The 21,655-nt window shown below is 34.6% G+C and overlaps 1 protein-coding gene across 1 annotated transcript; it reads left to right on the forward strand.

Moving 5' to 3' along the window:
* Positions 1 to 338: 338 nt before the first annotated feature.
* GMI1 (gamma-irradiation and mitomycin c induced 1) lies at positions 339 to 21,223 on the forward strand. Its single transcript, XM_088818836.1, has 46 exons — positions 339 to 553; positions 1,239 to 1,640; positions 1,727 to 1,756; positions 1,873 to 1,959; positions 2,035 to 2,090; positions 2,743 to 2,823; positions 3,308 to 3,380; positions 3,830 to 3,885; positions 3,968 to 4,073; positions 4,164 to 4,232; positions 4,418 to 4,504; positions 4,765 to 4,809; positions 5,052 to 5,187; positions 5,324 to 5,385; positions 5,494 to 5,622; positions 5,709 to 5,799; positions 5,916 to 5,950; positions 6,990 to 7,065; positions 7,659 to 7,841; positions 8,060 to 8,218; positions 8,419 to 8,440; positions 8,535 to 8,649; positions 8,731 to 8,847; positions 9,278 to 9,595; positions 9,702 to 9,811; positions 10,753 to 10,930; positions 11,013 to 11,121; positions 11,243 to 11,337; positions 11,546 to 11,668; positions 12,442 to 12,508; positions 13,035 to 13,120; positions 13,202 to 13,483; positions 13,558 to 13,887; positions 14,122 to 14,236; positions 14,818 to 15,013; positions 15,088 to 15,225; positions 15,318 to 15,635; positions 15,794 to 16,011; positions 16,830 to 17,044; positions 18,406 to 18,540; positions 18,680 to 18,794; positions 19,053 to 19,287; positions 19,563 to 19,754; positions 19,844 to 20,167; positions 20,289 to 20,514; positions 20,866 to 21,223. The coding sequence occupies exons 2-46, from the start codon at positions 1,239 to 1,241 to the stop codon at positions 20,896 to 20,898; spliced, it is 6,375 nt and encodes a 2,124-aa protein (XP_088674962.1). The 5' UTR covers positions 339 to 553; the 3' UTR covers positions 20,899 to 21,223.
* The last annotated feature ends 432 nt before the right edge of the window (positions 21,224 to 21,655 follow it).

Below are 21,655 nucleotides of genomic sequence, written 5' to 3' on the forward strand. Positions count from 1 at the left end.
TGAGGGAGCCATGTCACCCCCTAGCTTTATTTTGTCTCCACCACTTACTAAAAGTAATAGTCTGTTAGAACTCTATTGGAACAACGTATCTAATGCATTATCCCAGTAGAGTTTCTAACTATGTTTCAGGGGTGAGTGTAATTACCAATACCATAGGGACCTTAAAGTTATTTCAGCATACCTTAGGGGTGTGGGTGTAATTTACCCAAAATGTAATTGCAATAATCAATGTCCCGTGCAACGCACGGGCATGGTTACTAGTTTACTTAATCAAGGTAAGAAGTTTAATCAATGAAAGCGGAAGTTGATAATCTGTACACGAATCCGCGCAACTTAGCAGGCTTAGATGTTATTTTCTTTTCATGCACCGCCACCCCCCAAAAATTGAAAATTCTACACGCTTTCTATGGGGATTTTCTACTTGTCTTTCAAAATTCTCACCAAACCCCTTTTCTCTCACTAAAACACAGTCTCTCTCTCTCTCTCTCTCTGTATCTAAACCCTCAATCCGAAGAAAAATTGGAAGAGTTTGCTTGTACGCGCTCAGTAAAAAGTAAGCTCGCCTTCTACACGAAGCTATTAATTTGTAGTATTTCTGTTTTTATGTTTGTATATATGACCACCTTTCACATATATCTGCTCAAGTACTACTCCATGCACACGTTTGTGTATAATTTCAGTTGTCTTCTAGGTTTCGTAATTCTGTAAAGGATTCTCTGTTTTTCTGTGCGAGAATCACAGTTTTTTTTCCCCTTTGTTTCGGCTGAAGCGTTTTGATCATGATGTAGGACAAATATGTTTTGCTACAGCGATGAATCAGTGTTTTGATAATGAAAAAAAAGAGCCCGAGAAGCGATGATTTTATTTGTATGTAAATGGTTGTGCTAATACTTGCGTGTGCATATGTGTGAATTTGTTGCTGCTGCTGCTTTGAATGCACATTTAGTGATAGCAGTTTTGTGGGAGGGTATTAGGAGTGGGTTTGTTGAATTTTTGTACCACAATAAGCGAAACAAATTATACCCGGCGACTTTTAGGTAGGGTTCCTTGTTGCCACATGTATTTTAGATGGTTAGATTTGGCACTGGTTGTGTTTTTTGTTTCCAGAGTAGTTGAATCCTTTTGTCTCCCTTAATTTTTTTTTCTGGCAGTTTGCTTATTATTGGTTTGGTGCTAATTAATTTGAAATGAAGATTGAATTGCTATTATATTGTTAAATCTTTGTTATCGAATGACAGATGTACTGGAAGACACCCCTCAATATGAAGAACAAGAGGCCTCGTGAAGAAGCTAGCATAGAGAGACCAAAGAAGGGTCCATTTGGAGCTGTCAAAATCGAACAGGGTACAGTTGATGAAGCAAATATTTTCAAGTTCCGCATACTTCTGCCAAATGCAACCACTCTCGATCTCAAATTGAGTGAGCTGCGCACTGAGATGTCAATTGAGGAGTTCATAGATGTTGTCAGGAAAGAATATTTTACTGTTGCAAAGCAAAGAAACACTACAGTACCAAAGAGAAGAATCATCAATTGGAAGTACCCAGACCTACACTTCACAGACGGACACTTGAGAAAAATGAGAATCAAAGTTAATTTTCGCGATTTTGTGCATAACACGTGGAACTTCCTATGGCTCCACGTAAGATTTTGGTAGCAAAGTTGATCCTAGTTCTGTTTCTGCTTTCACTTATGAGTATATTTATATGTGTATTTATTTTGATATAGGATGGGTCAGCTGAGCCTGAGTTATATGAGGTATGCTTCTAATTCTGCATTTCAATCCAAAGCTAAGTGATATAGGGTGCTATGATTGCTTATTTCTTGTTTCTACACTGTGATTGTCTCGTTGATTGTACACCTTTGGTATGCAGGACATGTGGGATCTTACCCCAGATACCGACTTATTGAAGGAGCTACCCGATGACTATACATTAGAAACTGCCCTAGCTGACCTGATAGTGAGCATGTTTTATGATTATCTTCTTTGTTTGATATTGTCCATTGAATACCAAAGCCATTTATCTGTTTATCAGGATAATTCTTTGCAAGCTTTGTGGTCTAATGAAAGAGGCGAAAGAAGACTAATAAGGTATGAAATCGAGATTTAGGTTTTGCAAATTCCACTGCTTGCCCTGAATATGTTTGTATTAGTAAATGAAATGCTGTTTTTTTTTTTGTTAAATACCAAAAGATATTGATGGCTTCCTTTTTAGGTTGTGTTGTTTTGAGTGGTCAGCTAGTTAACTCTGGAAAGTTGGCATCAAAATCGCTCTTAAGGATTTACCAAACTAAAATTTTCATTGGACTTAATGATATAAAACTTCGACTTCTGTCCACGACAACTGAAAAATTTAAAAGAAAAATACCGGTGGGTGTAAGTGAACTTTTTCTTTCATTTTTAACTATTTCCTCTTTATCAGTATCACCCTTGATTTCAAGTGAATGTAGTTATGATTCAAAAGCGATACAATTAAGATTTCATTTATGAACAGAAGTTAATTAAAACATTCACTGTTGTAAATATTTTTTCTATTTGTGGAGAACAACTTTCGTTGTATATGCATTACATAAATGCAGCCTGATTCATTTTGTTTCTCGTTTTGCATCATATTAATTATTATTTTAAAATGTTTTAAGCATTTACAGATTTCATTTAATGAGGTACATCTAGATTTTGTTTAACGAGGTACTTCTTGTTGCGCTATTATTAAAAGCTGATAAATAATTTGTGTCATTTACAGCGTGGAATTGCATCCAGACAGAATTTCAATTTTTGACTCTGGACCAGGAATGGATGGCGCTGGCGGGAACCTCGTGAAGTGGTATGATATTATATATTTTCTTACTCAAGAGTATTGTTTAATAGAATTTGGTTCGTAACCTTTGCTTAGATAATTGTTGGACCGTGAGAGGTTACCCCATTTGTAGTTGCTTCTCATTTTTGTTTATTACATGAGAGGTTCTCGTGATACCGCTTTTGTAGTTATTCGCTAAGCATTCTTCCATTTAAAACATTAAAGTGTATGTTGCCCCTAAAAACAGTACTTCTTGCATGGATATACCAAACCTTTTTATTGAATTGAAGGAACTAGTTGTCACATAATCATATTGTGAATATAGATAGCTCGATCAGCTTGTGCAAGCATGAACGAGTTGCTATGTTTGTCCTCGACTTCTAATTTGATGTTGTTGAAGATGTAATCACGAGTGCAAATCATTTGTTCTATGCTTAAACCCATCTTTCTTATCCTTTACATATTGGTGATTTATTCCTTTTATTTTTTCTGTTGGTTTTTCTTTTTCCAGGGGAAAAATGGGAGCATCTTTGCACAGATCAGTGAGGGGACAAGCAATAGGGGGCAAACCTCCATATTTAATGGTAATAGTTCACTCAAGTGTCCTATGTGTGTACACTTTAATGTTATTACCTTTTTATATTCTTCCGAGTCACTCATCTGAAAGATCGACCTCTCGAAAATCAAAAGAGTTGTATTTAACTGATAGAATATATGATGTCAAATGGCACACACTCTTATCATGAAACTTCTTGCACGCCCAATTCTTTTGTAATGCTGTTTATATCTCCTGTGTTTTGTCTCAAACTATGTCTGAAAATGAGACCTGGGAAGAATTTAGTCACCACCGAAAACATGCATGGATCTCTGCATTAAGGTGCTTGGTTTTCTTTACTTAAGAAGTAGCAAAAGTGTTCGGTATTCATTGTGTAAACTACCAAACTAACATGCCCACCCTGAGAAATAATCAAGCGGCTTGCATTGTATTGTTGTCTTGTAATTAGTTAATCTGCATTGTTTTGTGACTTGGCAGCCTTTCTTTGGTATGTTTGGATATGGAGGTCCTGTTGCTACCATGTGTTTGGGAAGGTATGGCCACTGAATCCTTGAGTGTTTATTCTCTATATGATATACATTTGTAGCTTCCATACTCACATCCATTGTAATGCAGGCGTGCTGTGGTATCTTCGAAGACAAAGAGTTGTAACAAGGTATTTACGTTACATCTGGAAAGAGAAGCATTAGTGAGTGCTTCAAGCTCAGAGAACTGCTGGAAGGTAATTGAGCTGTTGCACTTCTTTCTTTTTGGCTCGTCTTTCTCTATTTTCTCCTATCTGCTTATTGAAGATCTTCTGATGCTTTGGAAGACAAAAGGGGGAATAAGAGATCCTTCTGAAGATGAAAAGAAGAGTTCAGATCATGGAAGTTTCACGAAAGTAAGTGTTTTTCATAGTGCTTTCCTTCAGAAAATGCTGTCATATTTCGCCATGTTTTCTGGGTATGTTGGAGTGCACGAATGGCTGTTTGCAGATATACTATCATTATAGGAACACTTTATGTGCATCAAATTGTGCTATAGGGCTTGACTTCTAACTTTGTTTTACTTGTTAATTGTTATCAGGTTGAAATTTTTGAGCCTAAAATGAAGGATTTGGACATAAAACATTTTCGATGCAAATTGAAGGACATTTACTTTCCTTATATCCAGGTTTGCTATTTCAGTCAGTTGTCATTTATCTGTCTCTCTTAAACCAGAACTTTTGAGATATTAGCTGCTGCTGCAATTTTAGCTTCACAAATTTTCTCTTGCGAAATAAGTATTTGAAATGAATTTCTTAATTCCTTTTATGTATATCTGCTGATGGATCATTCTGTCAATGGATATAGTTGGAATTCACTTAGTTTACATAGATGATCTACACTGTCTCCTGGAAGTTATTTACTAGGGCCTTTTGTTCGATTGAACAGTGTGATGAAATGTCTGGCAAAACAAGCAGACCCGTTGAATTTCAGGTAACCGCTAGACTCTCTTTTCTATTTATGGTACTTCTTCTTGATGATTCCCTCGAAATTAAACATGTTGTCTTAATCTTTCCAAGTAAATTTGGTATCGTACATTTTCTATATTTTTTATTAGAGGCGTAGAGTTCCAGTAAAAGTTGTAAGACAAAAATGAGTTATGTAATCCTGAATTGTAGAAGGGTTATAAAATTCTGTTCGCAGTTGTCAGTTTAAAAACTTGGGATAATGAGCAGGTCAACGGGGAAGATTTAGCGGGAATACAGGGAGGGGAAGTAGCGACAACAAACTTACATTCATGCAATGGTCCCAACTTTACTCTGCAACTTCATCTTAGAATCAATCAGGATCCATCTTCAATTCCCCGCCAAAGTAAGCACAAGTCGTTTATTTACTATAAAAATGAGCTAATCTTCTAGATTTTTGGATATCAAGTATGATGATGTGGCAATATCATTCATCTAAGATGACCTCTGATAATTTGTTCATATAATAATTCAATCCCCAGGCGGAAGAGTGTTCTTAGAAGCAAATGCAAGACTGAACTGTGTTTACTTTCCCATAGTTGAGGTAGTGATACATCTTTCCACTATTTGAATCCAGTAAGAAAATCTTAGGAACCCTTTTGATTTTGATAAAGGGTCATCCACTTAGTGAGCTAAGTCAAGCTTTTTTTAGGGGGAGGAGAACATCAAGAGGATAATAGATACATTAGATGAAGATGGCTGTGGAATCGGAGAGAGCTTTGAGGGATTTAGCCGCGTATCTATAAGAAGGTTGGGCCGTCTCCTGCCTGATGCTCGCTGGGTCAGTTAAATAGATCTTATTTCTTATCATTTGTTCGCATATCTTAAATTCACAATACTTATTTGTCCAAAAGGTCTTTTCCACAGGCTTTGCTTCCTTTTATGGAGCCAAAACAGGGAAAAGGTGAAAAGTCTCACATGTTGAAGAGATGCTGCTCCAGAGTGAAATGTTTTATAGGTAAAGTTTATGCGACTTAAAACAAGCTCATGTGATCTTCGAAATACTATAGTGATATTACTCACATCCAATCAATCAATGTACATCTCATAAGCAAGCAATTGTTATGGCTGCAGAGACTGATGCTGGTTTCAACCCGACACCTCATAAGGTATGGAGTTCAATGCATCATTAAACTTTCGAGATTATTGATAATTGTTTGGATATATTAGCTCTTATATCTCATCTTAAAAATAAGCTCTTGGTGCTTGAATACGGTAAATCTCTAGCGATTCAAAATTTGTGGATTTCGGTCAAATAACTGCTTACAAGCTGATAGTTGCAAAGTGACCAATTGCCAGAATGGATATAGCTGCTGCTTAACATATTTGTGCATATAATATGAACTTATTGAATCATGCTTGTTTAACCGATGGATTTCAGATAAAATATATATTTCTATGTTTATTTATTTATGAGCAACATATTTTACACATACCAAACTTTATACCAATTAAATTAGAAATTACATTTTATTAATTTTATAATAATAAAATCGTTTTGCTTATATTTGAAAACATGTTAATACATCACACATTTACGTACTCAATTTTGTAATTACCATACATTTACATATATTACATCAAAACAAAACTTGTTTTTTAATACATCTCCATCTGAGTTGTGTACGGGTATGTTAAAGTTGAGACTTAATATCAGTTACTATTTTAAGATTGTATCGATATACTAGTTTATATTTAAAGTTACAAATACAAGTAACAACACGTTTGAAACAAAATTAAAATTGTCCTACCTTCTTTCAGGAGCTTATGAAGTACTCTACTCTTAGTTCTGGAATTTATGAATTTCTTTGTCAAATTTTGTAGAAAATATTCTTAAAAAACGTTATAAACTTAAACCCCCTTGAACTCTTTGTACGGGAATGAACAAGGAACTCCACTCACTGTAGCTTATAGTATTAAGTGAAATGCATCTAAGGTGCCATAACGAATGCATTAAATACCTCATTACAACCATAGTACCTACTTTCTTTATCAGTCTTGTTCCCGGGTAAATTATCACACTTATGATCTAATAACTTTTTCTTTTCAACTTCTGTTGTTTGTCCTCTTAAATGTTACTTTCTGAATTATAGCTCTGCCCATAGTAAAATAATTTCTAATCTAGATTTGTTTGCTCTTATATTTCAGACAGATTTAGCCCAACATCATCCATACACCAAAGCATTAAAGAATTTCGGAAACAGGGCAACTGAAAATGAAAAAGGTGATTTTTTTATTAACTGTTACATGTGAAATGAATCTTGTCAGGTCATTGAAAATATTGAAGCACGTTTTATTACCGCCTTTTAATGTCATTTTATCCTTAGAGCTATATATTGCAGATTTTAGGTGAGAAAATAAAATATTCTTATTACAAGATAGAGTATAAGAAAAATAATGAGGAGTGAGATTTGAAACTAATCACAGGGTCCATTGAACCAGGATTAAGATCCCTTACAATCGGACAGAAAAGGAAAACTAAAACCTTGCCATAATCCGGATATTGCATTCAGATTTTATTGGTTACTCCTCTACTAACTTCTTTCCTAGTCTCCCTCAAATTGGTGCATATATATGAGCCGTGTCCGATTTATCGTTAGATGCTCGAAGTAGGACTAACAAGCCTTTCTGTAAGAGTGTCAGCTTTCTATATCAGGAACAGAAAACGAAAACTATGACTTCCTATTATCTGAAAATTGCATTCAGATTTTACTGAATATTCTACTTACCAAATATCTAAACTAATCATAACTTCTTTGGCATATATGTATATATGCATGTTTATGTACTGAGTTCGAATAAAATAATGCTATGTAGAAGTGCGAATTGAAATCTTTAGAGATGGAAACAACTTGGCTCCCTCTCAACTGGAGAAGCAGTATAATGACTGGATTTCGGAAATGCACGATCGTTATGATGAGGAAATTGATGGGGGACTGGATGAACCCACACTTGTTGTCGTTTCTTCGAAGATTAAAAAGCTTGGCATAACTTCTGATGGTAATCTAAACAGGAGGCAATGATTTTTTTACTTTTTTTTTCTTCTCATATTTCTATAACATCATTAATAAACTATTTCTTAATATGTTTTGCTCAGGATTAAGATTCTTGTGGATTTCTTTTATTTTATTTTTTATTTTTTTTTTATTTTTTTTTTTATATTCTTGCTGCTACTAGTATGTACATCCAACCAATTTGTATTATCTTGTAAATTTTAGTCCTGAGGGTTCATAAAAAGATCCAGAGGAAAGGAACATGCTGGACTGCAGGTCAGAAAATCAAGGTTTTAAAGGGAGCCTGTATGGGATGCCATAAAACCAATGTATTTGCTACATTGGAATATATTATCCTTGAAGGTCTTCCAGGGGATGTTTGTGGTAAGTGCATGCGTAATTTTGAGTTGAATATATCTCCAACATCTGAATTGAGTTGATTACATCACACAATATATGTCTTTGGTATTCAAAGTCGTTTAAGACATGGGTTCTGCTCCTCCTTTTGTTTCTTCCTCTTTTTTCTTACTCAAGTTGCATAAAATCTTTTATTGCATCTAATCAATTTTTTTTCTAAATTTTAGGTGACGGTAGACTGGTTTGTAGGTAAGTCGTTTATTAAATTAGCTGGCTATGAGGAAGTTTCAGTCATAATGGAAACTTTGTATAAACCCTTCTATCGTAAATTTCCCTCTGATAGGCCACTTGGTCTACCAGAAACCAGAAGTTGCCACATTTTGAATAAAGATGAGAATAAAATGATTGACATTCGGGACTCCCTAGTGTTACCAATCAGAGTCATTGATTCTGAAAAGGTTAGCCATTTTCTCATTTTGTTCACCTTTACAATTTTAATTTTTTTAGTGTACTGACAAGTTCTTTAACCTGAGATACAGTGGATTCCTGTCGATGACATTGAATGGGAGAAGAAGGTAGAGACATACAACCAAAAATTGCCTTCTGCCATCGAACTGTTAAGCGACAAAGACTGCCATAAGTTGGAGATTGAAGGGGTTAGTTAGACAATTCTTTTATGTACTTGCAGATTTTCATTAAGCCCTTTTTCTTTAATGTGATTTGATTTACAGATACGGCATACTGAATAAATCTATACAACACCCCAAACCTTAGTTAGTGTAGTAAATAAATCACTTTTTCTTGGATCGAATGTATACTCCTCAGTATATGCTAGTAATCTACCCTTTTTGTTATGTTTTGGACACTAAATTTTGAGTGTGAATGTGATGATAAATTGCTAAAGAGAAGAAAGTGATTACATCCAATCAATGATCTAAATTCGTTTCTATAGGTAAAAAGTGAAACATACATTCTCACATCGTTTAATCCCTTAAGTAAACGAGAAAGGAAGGGACCTGGACCTAACCATCTTTATAAGATTAAAATCTTTTTTTTTCTGAAAAAAACAGTTCCACTTCTTTACAGGGATTTCCTACTGTTGTGAGAGCTGGAGATGAACCTCCGGAGAATATTGTTGCTGTTGTCCGTCCAAAGTCGTTCGATTCTAAAGGAAATTATAAGAGATTGGACCAAAAATTCATTGTTAGGGATAATCTTGATATGATTTTAAAAGTCACATTCAGAGTCGGTGATGAATACGTTGGAGAAAGTGATCATATTTATTCTGTGATAATACCACCTTCCTCACATCAGGGGCTTCATGGCTTGTACGTATTTCCGGTGAAATCAAAACAACCCCTGCTATTCCAGAAAGCTGGCTTCTATACATTTTCCTTTGCTCTGGTAATTGACATAAATTTCTTTATTAAACTTTGTACAGTTATGATGGAATAAAAGTGCAAAGTGATTCATTCTGATCTATTACTACCTTTCACAAATCATATATTAGAAAGAACCAAAGGATGTACAGTTTGAACAAGTGGTGCAAGTTCAGGCATCAGCTGAGATTGGCACTTGGAAAGTTCTAAGTCCTAAACAGGATTCAGTGTACACAGTCAGGTGAGGACCTGTATGTTTCAGTTCATCATGAACTGGATTTTGTAGGTTTTCCATTAAAGATTTTTACATCACTTCTCATGTTTTGCACAAAGAGGTTGTTGCACACTCATAAATTTTTTAAAACAATTATTTTGGAAAATCTCATTTTCATTTGCTTTCCTCCGTACTATATATCGCACTGCCACAAATGATATAATATGGAGGGTCTGCAGAAGTTCGAAAATAAATTTTCAGGTACAGTTGTTGTTTCTATGAGTTCCGCACCTGATTCAAATAACGTTACGGACTATATTGGGATAAAAATCTTGTCATCATTGAGGAGTTCCCAAATATATTTTCAAAATACAATTGAAACAGTGATAACTAGGATAACGATCTGTAATTCTTTGAACGATTGTGGTTATAAATTACTGACCTAGTTTATGCAGTTGAGCTTGTTATAAACAACACTGGACAATATGTAATATTGTTCTATAATGTTTCCAAATTTATTGCCGATGAATCGAATAAATTCGTTATTTGAAATTAGTTTTAACTGAAGTATTAATAAACTTAACAATGAAGATTTAATACAATATTTGTTGAAGATTCATCATCTGCATGTAAGTTTAAAGCCACTTTTATTAACTAGAACCTGCCTTCTGCATCATTCTTACCCTTTCTTGTGAAGTTAATGTTATAATTACTTATTTATACGCAGTTAACAGAAGAATATTCATATAATGCATCTTGTTGTTAGTGACACATTTTGGTTGCATTTTGGTTCCACTTGCTAAGTAATACTGACTTGTTCTGTGACTTGTATTAGTTTCATCCAAATATTTTGACAAAACTCATGTCAATGTGGTATTGATTTTCTGCTTTTCTCTAATTTACGTGGAACTACTGGAACCTTATCTTTTCATGAATCTATTTTTGATGATAGCATACTTGTTGAACAGGGTTGGTTCTTCTTTCGAACCTCTTTGTGTAGCATGCTATGATAGATACGACAACTGCATCCTATTTTCAGCTGTTCCCAAATTGACTATCAAGCTCTGTTCACCGAACACAATTCTTTCTCAAGTATGCAGACCGAAAGTGAGTGTGACAACTGACAAGTCAACTATTAAAATTAAGGTAGTTTTACTGATCTGCCGATTCTCTGTGTTATTTACAAATTACAAGTGCCTCCACTCACTCATAAGCTCTAATTTTGTAGGAAATTGTTTTTAGAAGCAATAAATTAGATGCTATTCGGCCAAATTATGAAGCTACCTTAAATGTAAGCACATTGGATGGAGCATTCTCTGTAGCTTTCCCATGTCGAGGTACTTAGATTTCTTTGTTTCCAATTTAATAAAAAAAAATCACAGCTGATATGAGAGTCAGAAGTTAACTTACTTTTTTTGCATTAATGGAATTCTTGCTTGGGCACCTTCCTTTTGACAGTTTTACCTGGAACTCCAAAAAGGATCACTGAACGTCCATTGAAACTAAGAACCGAATTGCGTCCAGGCGAGATTATTGAGGATCTTGCATTAGAAGTATGCTTCTCATCCCTGAATTTTGTGGTTCATTACTTACGGTTTCGACGAAGTAGTTGTCGGTTTAGATTCTTTTGGATAAAAATATTGTTATTACTTATTTAACGGCTAAAGATTAAGTTGAGCTAACTAAAAATGTGGAAACAGGGCAACAAGTTGAGTTGGACTTTTGACTACAATGGTAACGGAAACTCTGTTCTTACTGTAGGTGCTTGATGAATATGGTAATCACGCCAAAGAAGGTGAAAATATTTCTTTGAGAGTAGATGGATTCTCTTTTCAAGATGGAAGCAGTATTGTCACTGACAAGGGTATCAATTGTATAAAAAAGGTCCGTTCACTTATCTGCAAAGCGTTTTTAAAAGATTGTGTAGCAATCATTTGGCATTTAATTTATCGATTTTTGCAAAATAAATTTCTCAATTACGATAATTGATCGGGATACGATGTCATCTAGGTAATCATTTGTGAGGTCACGACGATATGTCTGTGAATATACATGGTCAAGAGTGAATGAATTGGCTGCAGTAGGTGGCTGTAGGTGCAGAATGTAATGCACATTTTCTTAATTTGTTTATGCAAAATCCAATTCGTATAGGCTTAAAAGGAAAAATCTGCTCAGTTCATCTGAAAGTTGATTGTATTAAGTTTCTTAGAGCGTGATTTCTTTTACAAAATAGATAAAGCTTAAATCTTAACCAACCTCCACAGTAAGACTCATACTTCTCTCTACACAGAAAAAATACCAAGCTACTACTTAAGCTCCTCTTATTTTAATTTCCTTAAGATAGTTTGAGACTGGATAATGGAGAACCGAGCTTAACAACTATCACATACTATGTAGAACATCTAAACTTGCTCAAATGTGACATTTTGATCAATTGTATTCATTTTACACGTTTTAGTTGTGTTGTTCTGATCTACTTTATTATTAAAATCCTTATCACACAGGCATGAATATTGAACAAAATAGAACAATTTTTAAAGCAACATGACCTAACCATGAATTGGAATGATTATTATATCTAATCTTCTTGCTCCACCAGTTATAACTGCAGTTAATTGCCACCCTCCTGTCTGATGATTTCTTTTAACTGATGATAGGTGGATGCTGATGGGTTGGTTGATCTGAGTAATATTCTAAAGGTTTCTAAGGGATATGGCGAAGATGGTAAGCACTTCAGACCAATTCCTATATCATGCCCTTCCCATAATTTTCATGGTATATGTAAGTAATGGATTCACTGTGTATAGACACTACGCACCCGCATCCATTTATGTCAAAAGTATTCAGTTTCACTTCTCTGGTTAGAGCACTAATAATACATATCCTCCTCATAGCTCTCATGTTGCGGTTTTTTGTCTACTACTTACAATAAGCTTTTCTTCTACAATAGAATGAGAATATGGAACTCCATGCCTAATATATATGAAAAATTAAATTCATGATATCAATAAACCTTACGAACTTCATGCTAGCTTCAATAACCGTCTTGCACAACTTGAAACTACCATGCATTCTATCATTTTACGTGTCCTTTCTCCACTGTGTAAGGGAATTACAGGAATACCATCTAGTTATTTTCTCTTTTACATGTCCATAGTCAGAAATTATAATGATTTTTTTTTTCCATTTGTTGATTAATTTTCAAACAACTTAGTTCATTCAAGCATTTAGTTGGGTTTTCCACATACAGTTTTCCTTTACGTAATATCCGAAGAGGAAGTCATTTTCAAACTCCAATTTCAAACTGAGATAAGAGAGCTGCGGGCTGTACAGAAGGTGTTATCTTTTTCTCCTCCACCCTTCTTCATCTGCATTTTCGATTTTGTATTTATTTACATTAATTGTTCTCGGATGCAGCTATTTAAGAACTGTAAAGCAGGTTCACAATTGGAGAATATTGTGTTCGAGATTACCGATACTCAAGGAAAGGTTGATGAAAACATCAATGATGAAGAGAAACATGGGCAGTTTCATACCCTCAAAATTAAGTCAAAATCATTTGATATTGATGATTCTGTTCGATACAGCTTCCGTCATGGACGTTGTACTATTCGTTCGATCCCTCTCCCTAACATAGAAGGGATTCTCTCCTTTTCAGCTTCTCATTCTCGTTATCCAGAACTGAACTTGGATATAGAGGTTAGAACAGCTCTGTAAGTTATTTCCAGTTTAAATTTGGTTTATACTTACACATATTATTACCTTCAATGTAGGTTCATGTTCAAAATGCCAGCCCAAAGAATAGCAACTATACAAGGAATCACGAGGGTGTAGGGAATTCTGTACTGTCATCCCAAAGTTCACGTGAAAATTTACGGATTCTCCCAGTCTCACCTTCCGTAAATATTTCACCTTTTACACAGAGAGATTCTTCACCGGAAAGTTCGAACAAATATGCATTGCCCATCAATTTCTCACCTTTAAAAAATCCTAGATTTGACCGTGCCAATCTTCGAAATGAAAATTCAGATACATTGCCTATTGAGGTCTCAGCTCCTCAAGATGTAGCAAATTCGGCTGGTTTTGCGTTTATATGCCCGAAGGTAAACTGGTAGTCCCAGTTATTATTGATTTACAACCATTGAATGCGAAGTTCGTCTACATAATTATCCCTGTAAATTAAAAGCTCAAAGATCATGTGCCTAGTTCATAAATGGTTCTCAATATGGTAGATATAGATGATAACTGGATCATAATAATTAGAGTAGTATCTTTCTTTGTGATTGGGGGTATTTATGATTCATTTCCTATTTCTGAGAAAAGTTTTTTCCTCACAGGAGCTAGAAGACGATCTTGCAAACTGCGGCATGACAATAAATGATCATGAGAGGAAATTAGAGATGCTACACTTTCGTTGGTTACATATTCAGAGAAACATATCAGATTTACAAGGTTTTCTGCTTTATCTCTTTTAATATATTTTTCTATTATATTTTACACTTATCCTTGTCTTGCTTGGAACTTTTTGATATCCATAAAAAGCTTTATTTATGCAGCAATGTTATACGAAACCTGGTAGAATATCAATGTATTATCACTTCAATTACATTGTCATAACAGAGAATTACCTATTAATAACCTACTACAGTTACACCTTAAGGTACTTAGAAAGATATAGTTCTGTTTTCATAGAAAAAACCTCAATTTTATCAAATTCTGGATCAGTATTTATCAAGGTATGCAAACGATAAATTCGCTTCAAGTTTGATCTTAATATTGGTGTAAACGGTCATTGAAAAAATTAAATCCACATGCACCATAAAACTGCCTTGATGATTGCTTCTATTAATGTTAAGCAAGTATCTTTTTCATATAGATGAAAAGAATACAAAGTATGGAATGCGTAGGATACTATAGTTTCACAACAAATGCATAATGTGCGTAGTCCCACATCAGGAAATTATTGAACTACTTCAACGGTTATTCCAAAATCAGAACCATGGTTAATCTTGCCTTTTTACTTATTTCGCCAGATTCCGTTGATCGTGATCTTTGTATTTCGCCGAGCATGAGTGGAAAAGTCTTGACACAAAGACAAATCGAAAGCAAATGTCAAACTCCAGCTGCAGTAATCTGCAAGTTGGACGAAGTATCCTTCGAATCAAGTCCTGGAGACATACTTGGTATTGTAGCACTTCTTGGAACAGTTCAAACCATCGAGCTTAGCAGGTAACTTTGTGTTCTCTCTATTTTAATTAGGCCTCGATTTATTGAACTATGGCTATATTTCTTTCGTAATGTAGGATGTTGGCACAATATATTGGTGAGGATAAAATGCTAGCAGTTGTGTGCAAAAATTATGCAGCAGCCTATAATCTTGAGACTGCATTAGGACAATCTGTAAGGGGAGGATATCTTGCACTGTGCCTAGAAGATATTAGGTATTGGATACAGTTACCCTTTTTTTTTTTAATTGTCGAGAGACAAACATTAAATATGGTTCATTAATTTTAAAATTATATTTCAATGACAGGATAACAATCAGAGAACCGAGCGTAGATCCCCTAGAGCTAATGCCCTTGAAGATGCCTAGCTTACCAAATGGCACTATACCTCGGGGTTTTTTAGGTTATGCAGTTAACATGATAAACGTAGACGCAAGTTATTTACAGTGGAGAACGACGAGCGGCCATGGTTTAAGAGAGACGTTATTTTATCGTCTTTTCGGTGAGCTTCAAGTGTATAAAGATAGGGAGTGCATGATGAAGGCAAGATCCTGCATTCAAGACGGAGCTGTTTCTCTGGATGGAGGTATTATTCGAGGAAACGGGCTCCTCTCTCTTGGCCATTGGTATGAATACAAGAATCTCCTCGGTTTATTTCTTTCACATAATTTTGAGTAATTCTTCCAGTTCGACCAATTCTACACATTAAATAGTCCTGATATATCCAACTATTGAAGGCAACTTTTATTTTTATTGTTTTAATTCCTTGCTCGTTTGAATTCAGGGAACCAGATATATTGTTTCCAGTAGAAAACGAGGCTATGCCTAATAGTCCACAGAGCTCTCAAGCTATACGATTGTTGGAAGCAAAGAAGTTGGAGCTTATAGAGATAAGTAAGCAGATGGATGAGGGAAACAAGTTTTTGGAAAGAGAAAGAGAGAAGTTCTTGATTTCCAGAGATAGGTATAACAATTATCATCTATCCCGGAAAAAGCTCGTATGATGGCCTCGTCTTTGCTAATTCAGCTACAATTCTAATCGGTGGTTGTACATATTTTAGTATATATGTATGTACAAAGAGAGTATTTGTTTTAACTATTTGGCTCAGGCTTTTTTGCGCAGGGACTAGATCATGGTACACTGCTCATTTGTGTTGCAGAATTATGTTGTGAATTCTTCAGAGTTTTAACGAAATTTTTGTAGTCTTAATCTAGTTGTTCTTGTGCAAAATTCATTGTAATGCTGCAATTTTTTGTCAATTTTTTGTCAATTTGTGAAATTTGTCAATTTTTTTTGACGAGTTTGTGAAACAAGAGTTTATATAGTTTATTTGTAAAAACACAATTTTAATCATTTAGGTTTGCACCTATTTCACATTTGGTCTTCCATGTAAAAAAAAAACACTTAGTCTATCGTGTTTCAATAATTCAACACCTTTTGTCTTTTCCGTCAATTTCGTTATTTAAGGCAGTGAAGGTCACATGTTCGATTTCGCTAAAAGTATTGAATTTTTGAAATATGAAGAACTGAATGTGTTTTTTAAGAATATAGAAAACCAAATTTGAAATCACTGCAAACTTGAAAGATGAAAATTAAGTTTTTATTTGTTTGAATAGGACCATAGAATATAAGTGGAATTTGAAACCGCTTAAAAATGGTTTATGAGCAGAAAAATGGAAAAAGAAAATAATATAATCTTTTGGGACTAATATAAATGAATTATTTGCATATTTTGAAAATAATATAAATTATCGTGGACAAATTCATCATTTAAAAAGTTAAATATTAGTGGCAATTTAGTAATTTTCTTTTTTTTAAGGGGAAAAAATATTATTTGATGCCAATAAGTACTATACTGCACTGCCCCTTCCTTTTTACTTGCTTTGTGTCGACTCTCACTTGCCAATTCTCAACAACAAAAAAACAAAAAAGGAAAATTCTCTCTCTAGCCCAGCGGCGCCACCGCGACAGCCGACGATGTCAGGCGGAGGCGACCAGCGGAGAATGTCTATAGACAACGAAGCGTTAAGCCCGGTTTGATTTTCTTCTTCTCACTTGCATTTTTTTTTTTGGTTTTGTTTGCCGTTCTTTTGTCTCGTGAATTGGGATTTTAGGATCACCGTTCATGTTATTCGTTTTTATGTACGACGGATTTCATGAAACCCTAGAATGTAGACATGCAGTTTTTGTTTGTGTTGAATTTGATGCGGGGGCTTTAATTTCGGCTGGTTTTCACGGATGATGTTGTTTGGAATTATTTGCCATTCTTGTCTATGTGTAAACCATTCATGGAGTCGGAAGTTTTTTGAGAAAATTTGTAGCTGGGGAATTTGAATTACATTTTGAACATCATTGCCTGTTTTAAAGTTTTTCTAGTAAATTTTGCATCACAACATGTTGTTTTCAAGATTGGCTTAAAATGTATTTCAATATGAGTTTTCCAGTTCTCTAGAAATTAGACAGTTGATTACTTTACAAATGAATGTTTAAGCTTGTAATGATGTTTATACCGGCAGCCAATTTCTCTTGAAGTGAAAGTTGTTACACCTGGCAAGTGTGGATTTACGTAGCTTTCTTAGGTTTAGCTGTGTAGGAATCGTTTTCACGTCGTGTAGCTAGTATATCCGGTATTTTTTTTACAGATGTATGTTTAAGCTTTGTAATAATGTTTGTACAGTAGCCTATTTCTCTTGCAAGGGAAGTGGTTACACGTGGCTAGTGTGCATTTAGGTAGCTTGCGTTGGTATAATTGTGTAGGAATCATTGCTACGTGGCTTAGCTTGTATTTGTATATCCGGTAAAAGCTTATTGATTTTTATGTCGTGTAATTGGTATATCGACTAATCTACGACCATTTAGTTAGTTTACTAATAGTTAATGAGGTCGATGAATGTGGTTATTTACTTTTTCAGTTAGAGCGAGTACCATCTAAAACCCCGATAGCGTTAATTGATTGCACTTAATCAAATTCATCACGTACATTTTTTTAATATTTAATGAGGTCGATGAAAGGCTTGTTTCAAACCCTTTTGCTTTTTATTTCATATAATTTGTGTATATGGTAGATGATTTACGGCAAATTAGTTAGTTTATTAATATTTAATGAGGTTGATCAGCTCGAGTTATTTACTTTTTTGTTCTTGCTGGCCCCAATGGATTTGAAACAATTGATTACACTTTGCATTATGATATGCAAATTCATTATACTGTCTTTTAGCTTAATGAGAATTAAAGATCAGTCTGCAAAGGAACCAAATAAGCTAAAGATATGCCCTACATTAGCTGCAAAAAGAAAATTTTGAACTTCAACAATAATTAACTGTGTATCTGTTCCTTATATGTACGAGCTTGCGTATTTTTGGTACTTAAAGCTAAAGAATGTTCTTGTATGCCAGCTGGGAATCAACTCGAGGGCATTGGTTGTCTCTGATCCATCGCAGCATGTCGGACAAAATACTCCTTTTTCAAGGGAGGACACTCAAAATGGGATGCATGGTCAGACTGCTGAGTCAATTGTGAACTACTCTAAGGTTTGTTGATCGTGCGTTTTGTGTTCACTGTTAGTTGATTTCTTGGCTAAAAAATTAATACTGACCGCTGTTATTTCCACTTCTTTTAGTTTAGTTAATGCTGAAAAATAATGGCGTGATTTGTATGTAATTATTGCAGAAACTTCAGGACAGTCTGAAGGAACTTGGTGCGAAACTGAAGCACCATGAGGACAATTTCAAATACTTAAAGACTTTGAAAAACAAGCTGGACGATTCAATTCTTGAAATGCAAGGTATCTGTATTTCAAAATCCCATCTAATCTTTCCAATCTCTATGTATTGCCAAAATAGGAAGGAACTTTTGTAAAATTCACACCATTGTAAAATCTCTTAGCTATTTCTTGAAATATATGTTGCAAAGATGTAATTACATCTATATCTTTGCATCCTTTGCCGGTACTTCAATTATGTGGCCGCTAGTTATTTCTCCGTTCGCTGGTAAACTTGTAACCATTTTAATGTGTTTTTCTTTCTCTATCTTGTCCTTACAGTTGCTATCGGTAAGTATCAAGGAATGGGTTTCCCGAAAGGGGAAAACGAAGACCCTACCTATCTGGAGAGTGAGGAGGAAACTATTCAGCATATTCTAAAGTACGAGAATTCTGCAGCTGCTCTTTTTTGTAAGATGAAAAGTAACCCTGTTCAGCTCTCTGATCATTCATTCACTAAGGATGTGATCGGTGTTGTTGCTATGCTTGGCAAAGTTGATGATACTATCCTTAGCAGGTTGGTCTAATTTTCCTACCTTCTTAAAGAAAAACTTAAAAATATAGCGCATCTGATCATCTATATGCTGCATAAATGTGCCTTTTTGATAGAATTTATTATCTGAATATGCCACAGCTTGATATTATTTGCATGCACAAGATCTTTTTGAAACACATTTATTACTTTGAAAAAAAATGTGTGAATATCATTATTTGAGAAATTACAGTTAAAAACAAAATATAATACGGAAATAGCTTATCCTGTATGGTTGACTTTTTGTTTGTATGACGTAGCCTTCTTTCAGACTATTTGGGTTTAGAAACCATGCTAGCAATCGTCTGCAAGACCTATGAAGGTGTCAGAGCCATGGAAGAATACTCCAAACACGGTTCAATCAATAAAGGTTTGGGCATTCATGCACTGGCTGCATCTACAGGAAGGCCTCTGGATGACCGATTTCTTGTCATTTGTCTTGAAAATCTAAGGTATCTTTTCGAGACCAATTTTTTTACCGTTTAATCAATAGGCTATCCACCACAATCCTATCTTACGTTCTTTTTTTTTTTTTTGCAAGACCATATGCTGGTGAATTAATAGGTGATGACCCTCAACGAAGACTTGATCTTCTGAAGCCAAGATTAATCAGTGGAGAAACTCCTCCTGGATTTCTCGGTTTTGCTGTGAATATGATCACCATTGACAACACTAACTTATTTTGTAATTCAAAAACTGGGTACAGTCTAAGAGAGACACTGTTCTATCACCTCTTCTCGAATACGCAAGTGTACAAAACTAGAGACGACATGCTAAAGGCACTGCCTTGTATACCCAATGGAGCTATCTCTCTAGACGGAGGAGTAATCAGAGGTCCTGGGATTTTCTCTTTGGGTCATCACCGGTGAGAATTTTATCCATTTATTACAGATTTAAATATCTAACATCCACTTTATTCTCTCTCTCTCTCTTTCTCTCGTGTGTTTTAATTAGTAATTTACACTTGAATTTTTTTGCCATGTTAGGGAAGATATATGTGTGAAGTTTCCCATTGGCTCTAAACCCTTGATGCTCCCAGCTAGCTATTTTGAGTTAGAAGGTCGACTGAAGGAGACCAAATGGAAGAAGGATCGAACAAGTGAAGATATGCAGAGAGAGCAAACACTGCTCGATCGTGTAATATTTAACTATGAAACAAAGAAGAGAGAATTTGTCAAGTTTCTCGCTGAAAGCTCGCCGCTCTCAGCCCAGGTGATTCTTCAGTTACATGTTCATCAATCTTTCCAAAAAAAGAGCCCCGCTTTCACGTAGTCTGAAGAAAAAAAATCAATAAATTAGGTCTCGTGCATTTTATAACATGGTTTACTGCATGCAAAATCACGAAAATGCGCCCCATTTTTCATGGCTTTTATACATACTGATTTTGTTGATCCACAAAAACCGATTCAAGCCCCATTTGTGTTACAAATGTGGCTCTCACTAGTTAACAATCTTCTTGAAAAAAGAGTGTGTTTTGTTCATTAGTTTCTCTCACTTAATCTTCATTTTAATTTTTTGGCGACTAATGATTAATAATGTGACCCTTGATGTAATTATCTTCAGTACCACATGGGAAACGCATCGACCCCTAGATGATTTCGTGGAAGCAACTGCTCGACTGCTAATTTGCAGTGGAAATTGAAGAATCCATTCATCTTTGGCTAGTGAAGAGTTCGCATATAGAAACTTAGTTAACGAACGTCAACAGTAGTATTAAAAATTTAGTTAACGGACATCATTAACGAACATCAAATATCTTACTTAAACGTTACAGTTATATAGTTTCCGAAGAACGGTGCTTACTAGTGTAGAAAGTATTGTCAGTTGTAAGTGTGTACCTGCTTATGAAACCTTTTGCTCTTTTTTTTTTCTTTTTTTTTTTTATGAATTGAATGGTCAGATGAGATGAGATTGCTGGTTTCTTGTGGGTTTATTATTTTTTTTTACAGTAGGATTCTAATTATTTATTTAAATTTTCTTGTGGTATCATAAAATATAATGAAATTTAATTTATAAAAATTGTAGATCGTAAAATTTAATCAACTTTTTTACATTTAAATTTTATACAAATATTTGAATCGATCAACTTTTTTACATTTAAATTTTATACAAATATTTGAATCGAATCGTAAGATTTAAATTAATTAAACTCGATTTTTTTTTTATTGACATTTTTTATTATAAAAAAAAATAAAAAATACAGTTTGGACACGTCTCCCCGCAAGTAAGATTCGGCCCCCATAAAATTCGGACCGGGTTTGTAAAAATTAAATAAAAAATAAGATATATATATATATATTTTTTTCCATAGAATTAAGATGGCAATAATAATTAATTGCTAGTTAATCCACTT

This window comes from Erythranthe guttata, chromosome 6 (genome assembly GCF_056151865.1).
Source record: "Erythranthe guttata isolate IM_541 chromosome 6, IM_541, whole genome shotgun sequence".
NCBI lineage: Eukaryota > Viridiplantae > Streptophyta > Magnoliopsida > Lamiales > Phrymaceae > Erythranthe > Erythranthe guttata.

Bases quoted from the DNA above. Each gene is read 5' to 3' on its own strand.
- GMI1 (XM_088818836.1), top strand. From the start codon at position 1,239: ATGTACTGGAAGACACCCCTCAATATGAAGAACAAGAGGCCTCGTGAA. The intron at 3,886-3,967 runs GTATGGCCACTG...ATTGTAATGCAG, and splicing joins GCTACCATGTGTTTGGGAAG to GCGTGCTGTGGTATCTTCGA. The intron at 9,596-9,701 runs GTAATTGACATA...ATCATATATTAG, and splicing joins ATACATTTTCCTTTGCTCTG to AAAGAACCAAAGGATGTACA.